This window comes from Symphalangus syndactylus, chromosome 9 (assembly GCF_028878055.3).
Source record: "Symphalangus syndactylus isolate Jambi chromosome 9, NHGRI_mSymSyn1-v2.1_pri, whole genome shotgun sequence".
Classification (NCBI taxonomy): Eukaryota; Metazoa; Chordata; class Mammalia; order Primates; family Hylobatidae; genus Symphalangus; species Symphalangus syndactylus.
In genome coordinates, this window is record NC_072431.2 from 98,586,503 (window position 1) to 98,603,102 (window position 16,600).

The 16,600-nt window shown below is 34.7% G+C and overlaps 1 protein-coding gene across 9 annotated transcripts in view; it reads left to right on the forward strand.

The window, feature by feature from the left end:
- PDE1C (phosphodiesterase 1C) overlaps positions 1-16,600 on the forward strand; it is a 692,034-nt gene that overhangs the window by 584,562 nt on the left and 90,872 nt on the right. For all 9 annotated transcript variants that reach the window (XM_055293497.1, XM_055293496.2, XM_063609689.1 and 6 more), the window contains 4 exons: positions 106-206; positions 2,750-2,878; positions 13,827-13,928; positions 14,498-14,618. In XM_055293497.1, the coding sequence (XP_055149472.1) occupies positions 106-206; positions 2,750-2,878; positions 13,827-13,928; positions 14,498-14,618 (453 nt within the window). The remainder of the gene's footprint in view (positions 1-105; positions 207-2,749; positions 2,879-13,826; positions 13,929-14,497; positions 14,619-16,600) is intronic.

Below are 16,600 nucleotides of genomic sequence, written 5' to 3' on the forward strand. Positions count from 1 at the left end.
CTTACCAGCTGCAGGGTAGAAAGGCAGCACTGTGGGTGTGTTGTCAGCAAGCTGAAGACTTGAGAAAGAAACACATTATCTGATTGCTGTGTAATCTCCTTTCAGAACTGGCTGACAGAGCTGGAGATCTTTGCTATAATCTTCTCAGCTGCCATCCACGACTACGAGCATACCGGAACCACCAACAATTTCCACATTCAGACTCGGTAAGGGTGTTTAAATGTTTGGAAGAGAGGCAAGAGGGGTCAGAGAGACAGTTTTAGAAATCAGAAAGGTGTCAGTCACCTTTCTTTTGCATAGGTTTCCTATTTTGAGTTTCTGAAACAATGAACCTGTAAATGAGAAATCAGTCTGGTCAGCTTCAATCAAGACTTAGAGTTTAAGAATCCATGTGCTCTTAATTCTATTTTGTTCAGATCTCATATAGATATCCTTTTCTTCTCTATTCTAATGTTTGCTATTTGTTTATGTATGTTCTGTACATACTTTACCTACTTCTAACAGGAAATGGGGCAGTTTATGTAAAGGGCCAGATGACACATAAAGGAAATGAATAAGGACAGTGAGGATTAGAGTGTTTTTGTTGACATTAACAACATTGACCAATCTTACCCTCTGATCTCTGCGATTCTGATGAGATCTCTTCTCATCCTCTCTGATTTCATATCTGCTCTGTTTAGTGCTTGCATCACTCCCTGGCACAGGGCCGCGGGAGTAAGGTTGTCTCCTGTAGGCTACCTTCACCGTGAGCAACCTGTGCATCCTTCCTAATGGACTGCACAGGTAAACACAAACCTCCTGTCGGAGACATTAAATATGGGTCCCAGTGCCCCACTCGGAACCTCCTGACCTGTAACAAATATTGTTAATTGATTTTGGTACTTTTTCTTACTAAACTGTGGGTTTATTCTGAGTATTCCTCTCAGCACAGAATTCCAGGCAATAGCACCAGTCAATTGTCGTTTCTACTTAGGATAAAACCTTCCTTGCCCTCTCCTAGCCTAAGAACTTGCCCTCTCTTAAGACAATGATGTGGAACTGGAGAGAATCTGACAGTAGAGTTAGTTCATTATCCTTGACATAGTAATCAAAAGGAGCTAGGGTATGGGGAAAGGTGGTAAGTCAAAGAGAAAGAATGTAGCAGGGAGGGATGAGAGTTTAACACCAAATAAATACTTGCTGATTTCACTTGAAAAAGCAGGTGCACACTCTAGATAGGCTTGTGTTCATTAAATCAATCTACATGTATTTAATGAACTCAAAACTTGATTACAGTGTACACAAAAGAAGACAATATTGTCTGATCTCTCTTCAGAAGGAGAATTTTAATTGAATGGAAGCAGATAAAAGAACTTCAGCTACTTGCTTCAGTTCCACCTTCTTGCCTCGTCACTTAGTCTCAGCCGCAGAAAAGCAGCTTTTTGTGGTTGTGATCCAAGGGAACAGAATTCCCTTTAATACAGGGAATTCCATAGAGTAGCACTGTTTAATGTATGTCTGTGGGTGGAACCTTTGCTCTGAGGACAGAGACCATGGTGAATAGCACCTGCCCAAAGAAAAGAGGTGGGTTGAACATATGTGGGTCTTGCCTGGAGACCAGGATCAAAACCAGTCCCAACACAGAGGAGAATGGCTTAATTACAGGAGTTGGAAAAGAGTGTCACAAAATATACATCAGTTGGTATCTAACTTACTCAACAGATGTAACAGCAGATCTTTCACCTCGGGATTTGAATGTTCTGTGTTATCTCCATAGGAGTGGGAAAATTCCAATGTGTTCAGTTAAGCTTGGTTTGGAATGAAATTTAAACATTGGCCCTGTTCAACATAACTTTATCCAAAGCATCTCAGCCTGTGTGATCCCTGTTCAGAAAACAAAGTCTGTGACCAGGCCCTTAATCCTTTGATGAATAAAATTTTAAGCCTAACAGTTTCAAGGTATGATAGATACAGCCCAAAGTTTGGCCAATGGCAGGTGGAAGTTATCTTGGGGAAGCACTGGCCCAACTGTCAGAACATCTTGCCTTCATCCCAGCCCTGCCACTTGGCCACCAAAGGGCTCTAACAAGTTTTTTTAAGTCTCTGAAACTCAGCTTCCTTGGTGAGAGGCAAATAATCTAAGCTTTCATTAAATTTAAGATCTTAAAATAGTATACGGTCCTGTGTTTAGTGACATCCAGCTATAGTATGATCTTTGGTATAGGGACTAAAAACTGACATTATAATCTTTATATTCTTTATTCTCAATTTTCCACGTGTGGCTTTTGCATGGAAAAATTTTAAGATCAAGCCACTATCAGAGACAGCTTACAGATAATACCCACCAGGTGATATGTGTTCTGAAAATTACAACTAAAATAAATAAACCAGTGCATTCATTGAATAAAATAAAAATAAAAATAAATGTCATTCCAGAAAATATAAAGAAGTTTGACATGACCCATATTTTTAAAAAAACACCTTTGCCACTAATATAGGTAATTGAGATCTGGTTGTAAAACAGTTTTGAGAGAGTTCTCAGGCTGGATGTCACATATTTCCTGCCCATACATGTACTAATAGTAAAATACCGTACATTCATCTATTGATGATTTGTAGTGTTAGTTGAGCTTTTGGTTCACATAATGGCATGGGGACAAAGATAATTTCTAAACATGGGAAAAAGTGGTCATGCGTTCTAGCCTGTTAGAATTACCCAAGTAAATTGCAACTGTTTAACATTCTGAATTTTGCTTGGCTTTCTGTTCAGGTCTGATCCAGCTATTTTGTATAATGACAGATCTGTACTGGAGAATCACCATTTAAGTGCAGCTTATCGCCTTCTGCAAGATGACGAGGAAATGAATATTTTGATTAACCTCTCAAAGGATGACTGGAGGTAACGATGAGAAAAGAGAGAGATTTGGAGGCCAGGGAAGGAACTTTGAAGTTGGATGAAGTATGCTGTTTTTGAGAAAATAACACCTTGCTTAAAATGTTGATTCATGTTGCTTTCTTTCTCTTTCTTTCTCTCACTCTCACCCTCTCTTTGTGTATGTATGTATGTCTTATTTCTCTTTTTTCTTTATACAGATATTCAAATATTTATAAATAAAGGCTATGGAATGTTGTGATTAAGTTCCAACTACTTTATTTTGCCATCTTTACATTGCTTTTTATTGATGAATTGGGAAGTGAAACCAGTTTGAGTCAAATAACTCAATATTGTCCTCAAAATTCTCAAAGAAGAAAGTTTGAAAAATCACTTCTAATAGTGTTCAACTGAGGACACTGGATATATTTGCTTTTTTTTTTTTTAACCTTAGGAAACTTGTGTTGCTTTTATCTGAATTCCTTAAATCTGAATTTTATCTTTTATTTAATAACATGTTTTTCACCCTATATTTGATTTGGACTTCTTATCAATGTTTTGACATTTTCTAAGGAAATTATTTGACACTTAAAAAAATTATGTACACTTAATTCTGTTGCATGAATGACAGACATTGTGTGTTTGGATTTAGGCTCATACCTGTGTTTTGAATATGGACTCAGTCACTTACTAGCTGTATGACATTTGGGAAGTGACTCAATATCTTTACATCTTTAAAATTTTAATTTCTTGAAAATAGATAGTAACATTTATTCTGCAGTGGGATAGATTATGATAAATGACATAATTTTTAAATGCTTAGCACACTTTGTGTCATATATAGCAAGCTATAAATTGTAGCTATAAATATAGGTTAAGGTACTTCAAACCCTGTAGGCAGAGATCATCTAAATCCTTACAAAATTCTGAATACGTTGTGACTCAAATAGTCCTTATATTTTAATTAAATAATCAGGTGTTTATTGGGTATTTGTGTGCTCACCATCTTTCAAGGATTTAGAGAAATAAACTGTAGTGAACAATAAATCTGAGAGACTGATTTTTATTAAGAGTGGCTAAGAGTTTCCATGTAGCTTTAGTTTATTAAAACAATGGGAATATTTGACTTAAATTTTATTGGAATATGCTAGACTCAGCCAGCATCTGAAAAATGCAGAGCAATTAAATTAATCATTGCACAACTTCAGGAAAAAAGGAACCCTCTATTCAATTTAACTATTGGTGAAAGTTACAATAAAAGGTTTGATTACAAAAATTTTCTCCAATTCTGTAGATTGCCTGTTTACTCTGATGATAGTTTCTTTTGCTGTGCAAAAGCTCTTTAGTTTAATTACATCCCATTTGTCGATTTTGGCTTTTGTTGCCATTGCTTTTGGTGTTTTAGTCAAGAAGTCTTTGCCCATACCTATATCCTGAATGCTATTGCCTAGGTTTTCTTCTAGGGTTTTTATGGTTTTAGGTCTTACTATAAGTCTTTAATCCATCTTGAGTTAATTTTTGTATAAGGTGTAAGGAAGGGGTCCAGTTTCAGTTTTTTGCATATGGCTAGCCAGTTTTCCCAACACCATTTATTATATAGGGAATCCTTTCCCCATAGCTTGTTTTTGTCAGGCTTGTCAAAGATCAGATGGTTGTATATGTGTGCTATTATTTCTGAGGTCCCTGTTCTATTCCATTGGTCTATATATCTGTTTTGGTACCAATACCATGCTGTTTTGGTTACAGTAGCCTTGTAGTATGGTTTGAAGTCAGGTAGCATGATACCTCCAGGTTTGTTCTTTTTCCTTAGAATTGTCATGGCTATATGGGCTCTTTTTGGTTCCATATGAAACTTAAAGTAGTTTTATCTAATTCTGTGAAGAAAGTCAATGGTAACTTGATGGGGATAGCATAGAAACAAAACATGGTGCTCTGGGCTATAACTATAATGAAGTTTCCACCATATCAGGGTGTTCCAATACATAAGCTATTCCATGATTTTATTCTCTCTTTGAGATAGTTTTTATGTTTCACTCTCTCTTCAAGATAATAAAGCTAGTGCAGAATAAGAAACAAATATACAAGGGTAGCACATACACAGATTTCACTAACCTATATTTTCAAGTGACTATTTTGGCCATTTTTTATACTAAATTCACCTGTGTTTTGCTAAATCACTAATTTTATAACTTTTTTTATCAGAGGCAACATTCAAATCATTCACAATAGTTCTTCACAAATACCCACTTATAAGAATAAGAGCTAAAGATGAACACTAAGTATGCTTGCATTGATATATAGCAATGTATTCTAGTGTGAACCAAAATGTCTGGTTTATTCCAGGTGATTATGGGTTTAGATCCTGCCTGTGCCAGCCTTGCTACCCTGGTTGTAGATTGAAAGAATGAATAAGACTTATGATTATAGTAGAGTGGAAATACAAATTGTATAGCTAAGTTTTTGACAAAATTGTAGCTAAGCACAAGTAGAAAATCTATAAGAAAAGTATGTATAGGCCAGGCACCGTGGCCCACGCCTGTAATCCCAGCACTTTAGGAGGCTGAGTTGGGCAGATCACGAGGTCAGGAGATCGAGACCATCCTGGCTAACATGGTGAAACCCCATCTCTACTAAAAATACAAAAAATTAGCCAGGCATCGTGGCGGGCACCTGTAGTCCCAGCTACTCAGGAGGCTGAGGCAGGAGAATGGCATGAACCTGGGAGGCGGAGCTTGCAGTGAGCCGAGATTGTGCCACAGCACTCCAGCCTGGGCGACAGAGTGAGACTCCGTCTCAGAAAAGTATGTATAACAGAAGTAGCATATGTATGTTTGGAAAATATGTTAAGAGGCAATTATGCAAGCTTTAGAACACTTTACTAGATTGTCAGGAAGCCAGTAGTATACACAATCTAAATATCTAAATAAGCCCTTACAAAAATCCTTCAAAACCATGATATATCTGAATATGTGTGAAGCTGTTCTCTGCCATATTCAAACCTTTTATTATTATTATTATTATTTTGAGACAGTCTCACTCTGTCAGCCAGACTGGAGTGCAGTGGTATGATCTCGGCTCACTGCAACCTTCGCTTCCCAGATTCAAGTGATTCTCCTGCCTCAGTCTCATGAGTAGCTAGGACTACAGGCATGCACCACCAGGCCTGGCTAATTTTTTTGTGTTTTTAATAGAGACAGGGTTTCACCATGTTGGTCAGGCTGGTCTCGAACTCTTTACCTCAAATGATCCACTGGCCTTAGCCTCCCAAAGTGCTGGGATTACAGGCATGAGCCACTGTGCCTGGTCACCTTTTATTACTTTTTTCAAACCTTTTTAAAAAATTTTTTTTTATTATATTTTAAGTTCTGGGATATGTGTGCATAAAGTGCAGGTTTATACATGTGCCATGGTGGTTTGCTGTACCCATCAACCCATCATCTACATTAGGTATTTCTCCTAACGCTATGCCTTCCCTAGCCCCTGACCCCCTGACAAGCCCCAGTGTGTGATGTTTCCTTCTTGCGTGCAGTGATATCTGATGTATTGCTTACTGAACCTATACAGAGTTTGTATTTTGAGTATAAACAAGTTAATTGCCTGCTAAAACAAAACATCAACAATCTTCAGAGCAATATGACAGAACCCAGATTCCCTACAACTTATATCCATAATGTTCAGGATACAATCTAAGTGACATATAAAGATCAGGAAAATGTGATTTCTTAGTAAGGGAAAAGACAATTGATAGATACACACTCTAGGATTAACCATTGTTAGAATTATCAGATGAGGACTTTGGACTTTTAAAACAATTATTATTTCTATGCTCAGTGAGATAACGAAAAATGTGCTTGTGTATAAAATTATTTTCAGATAATAGAAAACAACAGGAGTGTGTCACTAATGGAGCTGTGTTATAAGGGATGCTAAAGAAATTTAGAGCTTTCTTTAAGGTAGTTTCAGAAATATTTTGTTATAAGGTTTATGAGTAAAATGAAAATATAAATTAACAACAAATTTTAGAACTGAACAATAAAATGCCTACATTTAGACTCGCTACATAGGCTTAGTGCGTGATGGAGAAGACAGAAGAAAGAAACAGTGACTTTTAAAAATTCATTTTTCAAATTTCAAAGTTGGAAATTATTTGATTTGAAAAAGTAAGAGGAAAAAGCTGTTTTAAATGAGTACAATGTTAGGCACATGTGGCATAATTTTATATGAGCAAACATAAGGGCAATTTGAGTCTCAGAAGGAGAGAAAAGAGAGAATGGGAAAGAAAAAGAATTTGAAGAAATAATGACTGAACAGTCTCCAAATATTGCCAAACATATAAATATACAGATTCAAGAAACTCAGCAAACCTAAAACAGGATAAATTTGATGAAAAGAACACCTAGGCACATATTATAGTCAAACTTCTGAGAGGCAAAGATAAAATAAAGAAAAATGGCAAATTATACTCAGGAGAACAAGTTGAATTACGGTAGACTATTCATCAGAAACTATGGAGGCCAGAAAACAATGGAATAATTTATTTAAAGTACTAAAAAGAAAACAAAAAGCCAACACAGGGTGCTACATCCTGTGAACATGAACTTCAAGAATGAAGATGAAATAAAATTATTTTCAGATAATAGAAAACAACAGGAATGTGTCACTAATGGAGCTGCGTTATAAGGGATGCTAAAGAAATTTCTTTAGAGCTTTCTTTAAGGTAGTTTCAAAAATATTATTTTGTTATTTTATATTTTATTAATTTTTAGATTAATAAATTTAAATATTTATTGTAAGGAAAATGATATGATAGTGAAATCAGACTTTTAGAAAAGAATAAACTGATAAATATCTGGGTAAATGTAAAAGACCATTTTTCTTCACTTATTTAAATTGTGCGTTTGACCATTTGAAACAAAGATTACAACACCATCTCATGGGGTTTATATGTAGAGAGGTGTAATACATATGACAATGATAACATAAAGACCAGTTAAGGTTACTAAATGGACCTATACTGTTGCAGGATTTTTACATGTTACATAAAGTTATACAGTAGACAGAAAATTAAAGATGTATGTTGTAATCCCCAAGCAACCACTAAAAAGATTAACCATAATAGCTAAAAATTGTTAAAGTTTACCTATTTATCAAAAGATAAATTTAAATTGACCATTTAGCAGTGGATAAATTAAAATTGTTTTAAAAAATAAATAATACAAAAAATATCTCAAGCAGAAAAGTTATTGCAAAGGGAAAAAAGCAAAGGTGATAATTAGAAAACAAATAATAACATGCTAGACCCAAATGCAACTATATTAATAATTACATTAAATGTTAAAGGACTGAACATTCTACTTAAAAAAAAGGTTATTAGAATTGATAAAAAGGCAAGCTCCAACTGCAATTGTACAAGAGGTACACTTTAAATATAAATACACAAAAAAGTTAAAAGTAAAAATATGTAAGATGTACCAAACAGTAAGAATAAGTAGAATGCAGTGGTGTTATTAATATTAGCTAAAATGAACTGCAAGAAAAAGGATATTGTGAAAGAGAAAGGAGATTTTCTGATAATAAGAGTGTCATCAGAAAGATATAACAATCATAAATAACTATTAGGTAACTGTAGACTTCCAAAATATAAAATGTAAAAATTGATAGGAGAAAAAGGAGAAATATATATTTTCACAATCATAGGAGGTTTTAACATTCTTGCCTCAGCAGTTGATAGAAAAACTGGACAAAAATATCAGTAAGGACCTAAGAGGATTTGAACAACATCAACCACTTTGCCTTAATTAATATTTATAGAACATCATGCAACAACTGCAATATACATATTCTTTTCAAGTACACATGCTGAGACATTTTAAAATAAGTTTTAATAATTTTAAAATATCATAAGCTTAAAGAGTATGTTCTTTGACCTTAATGGATTTAAATTAGAGATCAATAAGATATCTAGGAAAATCCTGTATATTTGAAAATTAAACAACATTCTTCTAAATCATTTGTGGATCAAAAAGTAATCAGAGGAAACTAGGAAACATTTCGAATTTATCAAGAATGAAAATGCAATATATTAAAAATGTGTGCAATACTATTAAAACAGTGCCTAGAGGAAATTTACAGCTATAAATGTTCATAGTAGGAAAGAAAAAAGTTCCAAACACAATGATTTCAGGAAGCTAGAACAAAACAGTAATGTAAATTCAAAGTAGATAGAAGAAATTAGTAATGATAAGAGGAAAAATCAATAAAATAGAAAAAATAAACAGAAAAAATTAAGAAAGCTCAAGCTGTTATTTGAAAAGAGCAACATGATTGACAACCTTCTACCTAGACTGGTCAATAAAAAGGAGAGAACACAAAGTACCAATATTAGATCATATACATATGAAATACATAAGAAAATGTTACAAACAACTTTATGTCAATAAATTTGACAACTTTGATGAAGTGGATAAATTCCTTGCAAAATACAACTTACCAAAATTCACATAAGATGAAACAAAGTCTGAACAATCCTATGTCTGTTAAAAAATTGACTTTGTCATAAAAAATATTCCCACCAAGAAATATCCAGCCTTGGATAGTTTAACTGGTGAATTCTATCAATATGTAAAGAACAGATAATACCAATCTTATGCAAATTTATTTAGGGAAGGAAGAAATACTATGCAATTTGTTTTATAAGACATAATTTTGATACCACACCCTGGCAAAAAATTCATAAAAAAGTATGTTAAAAACTAATGTATTTTATGAACATAGCTATAACAATTCTCGGTAAAATATTAACTAATTAAATATAACAATATACTAAAAAGATAATATATCATGTGTGATAGTTAATTTTATGTATCAACTTGCCTGGGCCTCAGTGTGTGCTGACATTCAGTCAAGCATTATTCTGTTGTTTCTGTGAGGGTGTTTTTGGATGAGATTAACATATAAGAGGGTAGACTGAGTAAAGCAGATTGCCCTTCCTAACATGAGTTGACCTCATTCAACCAGTCGAAGGCCTAACTAGAACAAAAAGGCTGACCCCCTCCCAAGTAAGAGAGAATTATTTTTGCCTGTCTTTGAACTAAAACAATGGCTCTTCCTGGGTCTTGAGCTGTCAGCCTTCAAGTTGGAAGTACAATATTGGGTGTTCTGGGTCTCCAGCTTGCTGATTTACCCTGCAGATTTTGTGACTTGTCAGCCTTCATAATTATGTGAGCCACTTCCTTATAATAAATCTCTTTCTTTATATGTATATATCCTATTGGTTTCTCTGGAGAATCCTGACTCATATGTTGGGCTTATCCAATGAATGCAAGATTAATTCAGCATTTAAAAATTAATTAAAAGAATTGCCCATATTTAAAAACAAACAGAAAATCATACAGTCATCTTAATAGATATATAACAAACATTTGACAAAATTCAACACTTATTCATCATAAAAACTCTCAGCAAGCCAGAAACAGAAGGGAGCTTCCTCAACTGGATAAAGGGCATGTGTGAAAAACCAATAACATCAAGCTTAATGGTGAAATATTGAATGTTTTTTCCTTAAGACTGGGAGCAAGACAAAGATGCTTGATCATACATTCGTCAACATTGTTAATATGTTAATAGCAAATGACATGATTGTCTAAGTAGAAAATCCTAAGGATCTGTAAAGGAGCTACTGGAACCGATAATGAATGTTGCAAGGTCACAGAATACAAGGTTAATGTAAAAAACATTATATATACACATATGCATGTATGCACATATACATATATATATACATAGAGAGAGAGAGACAGAGAGAGGGAGAGAGACACTAGCAGCAAACCACCATTGGAAAATAAAATAATTTTTTACAATAGCACATAACATATAAAATACTTAGTAGTAGCTTTCAAAAACAAATGCAACTCATGTTCACTAAAGATTAGATAGTATTGTTGATTATAGAGGACCTAAATACATTGAGAGATATACTGTCATCATGTAGTGGAACACTAGGTATTATAAAGATGTCAAATCTTCCAAAATTTATTTATTGTTTTAATACAATTCCAATCAAAATTCCAGCAGAATTATGTTGGAAATTGCCACGATTATTATAAACTTTATATAGAAATGCCAAATAATACTTCTTAAACAAAGAAGGTTAGAGGACTCATATTTCTTGATTCCAAGCATGTTTAAGTTACAGTATTCAAGGCAGCATTTCACTGGTGAAAGATGGACATAACTATGGGACAGAATTGAGAGTTTTGAAATTGACTCATCAACTGATTTATGACAGAGGTGCCAAATTAGTTCAATGGGGAAAAGAAAATATTTTCAACAAATGGTTTTGGAACAATAGGAAAAGATAACTTTGACCCTTATCACATACCATAATCAAAAAATAGCTCAAAATTGGTTATAAACCTAAATGTAAAAGCTAAAATGGCAAGAATTCCAGAGGAAAATACTGAAGTCCTTGGAAGTAGGTAGAGGTTTCTCAGATAGGAGAGAAAAAGCATGAAGCATTTTTTTTAATGATAAATTGAAACTTTATAAAAATTAAAACCTTTTGCTCTTTGGAAGACCATTAAAAAAAAGCAGGCCAAGAAATTGGAGAAATTATTCACAACACTTATGTTTTACATAGGTTTTGAATCCAAAATGTGCAAGGTACTTTTATAACTCAATAATAAGTAAACAATTCAATTTTAAAATGAGAAAGGTTTGAAACAGACATTTCCCTAGAAAATGTGTACAAATGGAATATAAGTACATGAAAATGTGCCTGACATAATTAGTCAACAAAGAAATGTAAATTAAAACCACGATGAGCTACCACTACATATCCATCAGAAGAATGGCTGAAATTAAAGACTGATTAGAGGAGGCAAAGAAAAACTGAAAATGTTATACACTTGTGGTCAAATGTAAAGTGATACAGCCACTTTCACAAATATTTGGCAGTTTCTTTTTTCTTTTCTTTTTTTAATTGAGATAGAGTCTAGCTCTGTCACCCAGGCTGGAGTGCAGTGGCATGATATCACCTCATTGCAACTTCCACCTCCTAGGTTCAAGCAATTCTCCTGTCTCAGCCTCCTGAGTAGCTGGGACTACAGGCGCATGCCAAAACACCCAGCTAATTTTTGTATTTTTAGTAGAGATGGGGTTTCACCATATTGGTCAGGCTAGTCTCGAACTCCTGACCTCAGGTGATCCACCTGCCTCAGCCTCCCAAAGTGTTGGGATTACAGGCATGAGCCACCATGCCCGGCTGGCAGTTTCTTATAAACACTCAGCTGTCTTATAAACCAGCCATTCTGCTTCTAGGTATTCACCCCAGATAAATGAAAACATAATATGTGTCTACACAAAGATTTATGTATGAATACCCATGGTAGCTTTATTCACAACAGTCCCAAACTAGAATCTAATAACTTGAATGTCCGTTAGCTGGTAAATGGATAACAAATTGTGGTATGCTCATATGATAGAATACCACTCAGCAATAAGAAAAAATGAACTATTGATGAACCACTCTATAGATGAATTGTAAATCATTATGCTGAGTAAAGAAAGAATACATTTTGTATTATGTATATGTGTGTGTGTCTATGTATATACATAGAAACACGTGTAATGTTATGTTAATATATAATCTATGTTAATCTATGTTAATATATATGTGTATGTATGTGTATATATTATCTATTATATTTTAAAATAATATGTGTGTATATTTTAAATGTGTGAATATTTTAAAATGTGTGTATGTATGTATATACACATACATATACATGCATATATACGTCATCTATATATACATATATACACACATATTTAATATATAATACATATATGTGTATCTATGTATGTCTACATGTATATAATAAATATGTGTATATATGTATGAAATATGTGTATATAATATATAAATATTGAAATATATAATATATATTAAATATTTGAAATATATTATATATTATATACTAAATATATATGTGTATACTTTATGTACATATGTATAAAACTAGAAAATTCAAACTATTTTAGATAGACATAAGCCAGATCAAACTTTGCCTGGGAGTAGGTTTGAGGGTGATGGAAGTATTTGGTGTCATGATTACAGTGGTATTTTCAAAAACTTATTCAACTGTTACATTCTGCAATTTATGTAAATTGTAAGCAGTTTATTCTATGTAAATTATACCTCAATAAAGTCGTTAGAGGCAGTAAAAAGATCAGTGATTGGCAGGGGTTGAGGGAAAAAAGAGAGAGGTTAATCGAAGGAGCACAGGGGATTTTAGGGTGCTGAATCTATTCTGTATGGATATTGTGATGGTGGATACATGGCATTATGCATTTGTCAAAACTGGTAGAACTGTGCAGCATGCCCAGTGAACCTTAATGTAAACTATGGACTGTAGTTAACATAATGTATCAATATTGGTTCACTAATTGTAACAAATGCGCCACATTAACACAAGACTTTAAAAACATGGAAACTGTGCAGGAAGAGAGGTAACATGAGAACTAGCTATACTATAAGCTCAATTTTTCTGTCAACCTAAAACTCTATTAAAAAACAAGCTATTTTTAAAAAGATGGAATACCTGTATCCAATGTGAAATATGGATTATTAATTTACCTCCTAGGATTATTTTCAAGTTAATTCTTTCTTAAAACTCTGAATTCATTTGGAGAAAAGAGCATTTTAATACAATTTTCAGTTTCATTGAATTTTTTCCTTTGAGTTAATTTTCCAAATGATATGTGTATTCCATGTATCATATTCCTAATAAATGATTTTCTTACTCCTTAGCTTTCATTTATTCCTTATTTAAAAAGCTCACCTTAAAGACCCAAATTAGATTAGAAATGTCAGAAATAGTTAACTGATTTTCATTAGCAGTGGCAAAAAAAGAAACTGATTTTTACTTTCCATTTTTGACTTCCATCCTTTTTTCTCCATGGTTGTCTCTAAAAGGGAGTTTCGAACCTTGGTAATTGAAATGGTGATGGCCACAGATATGTCTTGTCACTTCCAACAAATCAAAGCAATGAAGACTGCTCTGCAGCAGCCAGAAGCGTAAGTGTGTTTGTCGCTTGTGCTTTTGTTTGTATAGGTGTTTGAATGGGTCCTTGTCTATATGGCTGTCCCTTTAAAGAGCATCTCCTTTGACACAACTTTATAGAGTATTCTTATGCAATGGTGATGTTTGAAGGAGAAAGCATAAAAGTTGTACCTATCACAATGAGGTATGTTCTCATCAGGGTTGAAAAAAGCAATAGAGGCAGCATCAGTTGTCCCCAGTGAGAATTTAAACTAATTCCCTGTGGGAAACTAAGTTATCAGAGGTCCCCAATGCAGAAGCAACAAATAAAAGTCAGTGACTCTTGGATTCTTGCTGTCTTTTTGAAGGATGCAGTCATTCCAGAAATGGATTTGAGTCCAGAGAGTCCAATTCCGTAAATATGGAGACCAAGTTAATGAGTATCCCAGTTGTAGGATGAAATGATGTCTTTTCCTCAATTTAGCTGAAGTGGGGTTTGAGATGGAAGAATGAAAGAGATTAAAAACTTAATGATTTTTAAAAAACTCTTACTGAGGTTCTGAAGAGTGTGGTCATCATGTGTTTGGGTGCTTTTGATTCACAGCATTGAAAAGCCAAAAGCCTTATCCCTTATGCTGCATACGGCAGATATTAGCCATCCAGCAAAAGCATGGGACCTCCATCATCGCTGGACAATGTCACTCCTGGAGGAGTTCTTCAGACAGGTACCTTGTTGCTCTCTCTCCATCAGGGCTGTCATCATTGGATATTTTATGAATTTTATATCTCAGCAATGCTAGGATAAGGACTATTGAGATTACAGTAATTTTGGAGAGGGGAAGGGGGCTCCACAGATTATTTTGCTTCTTGGTCATGTGATATTTGAATCTCACCTAAATACTGATTTTTAGGACATTACGGTATTTTTATCCTATGCATTTCTGTTGGGGGAAAGAATTTCCTTGTGGCAGTCTTTTGTCAAAATGTCATTTGAGAGGTTCTTTTACTTTTTTTTTCTAGTGGCTCAACAAAATGACAGTTACTTTGGCATCACCCTATAGGATTAAGATGTTAATCTTGAACTCATGTCTCTATTATAGTTGGTTGGGTTGTTTCTTTCTAGTGGACAAGTCCATGATGCAAAATTCCAAACCAGATGTGGCAATTTGGGGTCAGGAAATCACTAGAAACTACTATTCCAATTATATTGAAACTTCACTATATCCTAAGTTCTAGAGTTGTGTTGTCTATAAGAATAGGCAGGATCAGTCTGGTGCGGTGGCTCATGCCTGTAATCCCAGCACTTTGGGAGGCCGAGGCAGGCGGATCATGAGGTCAGGAGATTGAGACCATCCTGGCCAAGATGGTGAAAACCCATCTCTACTAAGAATACAAAAATTAGCCAGGCGTGGTGGCAGGTGCCTGTAATCCTAGCTACTTGGGAGGCTGAGGCAGGAGAATCGCTTGAACCTGGGAGACGGAGGTTGCAGTGAGCTGAGATCGCGCAACTGTACTCCAGCCTGGCGACAGAGCGAGACTCCATCTCAGACAAAGAAAAAAAGAACAGGCAGGATCTTTAATTATTATAAATTGTTTAAAAACAAATTTTAAAAATGCATAGAACTAGAGAAATAAAAAGGAAATAAATGCATAGCACCAGGACCGAAGTCTTTCCAATTCAGGCATGTGCGCTAACCTTATCTCTAGAGGTGCTGCCATTCAAACATCTGCCTCCAGACATGTGGGCCTGAGATTGAAGGCATGATACATAGATTTGGGAACCTAAATTATAATTAATTCAAGTTAATACAGCTAATTCAGTTAATTCTTGCTAATTCAAGAAAAGAGGTTCAACAGCATGGATTCAGAGACTTCTGATTCCATAAAACACTACTTAATAACACGAGTCACAACTTCTTCATGCAAACTGATGAGAGATGGGCTCTTTTGCTATTTATTTAGATTTCTGAATAAATTTAGATTGTGGTAATTCTTACTCTTATATTTCAAGTTTGAATGGAGAAATTGTAGAAGGCACCTGTTTGTGTGTGTGTGTGTGTGTGTGTGTGTGTTTTCCTTCTGAAGCTGTACATACTATCTAGTAATGAAGTGGGGCTAGAGTTAACAGCACATTAAACAAATGCCAGAAGACTCTTTATTGGAGTTTATTCCAACTGATTTATGGCCTGAGTCTAATCAAATTGCTTCTCTAATTCCCTACAGTCTTATCTATGATTTATGTTGGGGGAGCGGGGGGAGGGAGGATTTAGGATAAGGTTGGACCAGATGTTTTCTTAAGACCCTTTTGTTAGGAAATGCAAGGCATTTCCTTCACTCTGTCTATGGTGCATAGGCACACATGCACACACACACACTGCAGCACCCCCCAGCTACTATATGTGTATGTCAACAGGTACCCTATTTAATTTATGGTTAGTTCTCTTTGCAGAGTCATTGCTCAGCCTCCCAGAGTAGTTCTCAAAGGGGACTCCATGGTGTGGGGGGAACTAGAACTATACAGGTGACTCTGCAAAATCATATTTCACCAAGAGCTTCTTTTGAGCTATTTTTCCAAAGGCTGTTTTCCTAATAGTAGTAGGAGGATGTTCTCCAAATCTCCACTCCCCCTGTCATATGCTTTCTTGGATAATACTTTTGCAATATCACCCTGTACTAGTCTGTTCTCATGCTGCAAATAAAGACATAC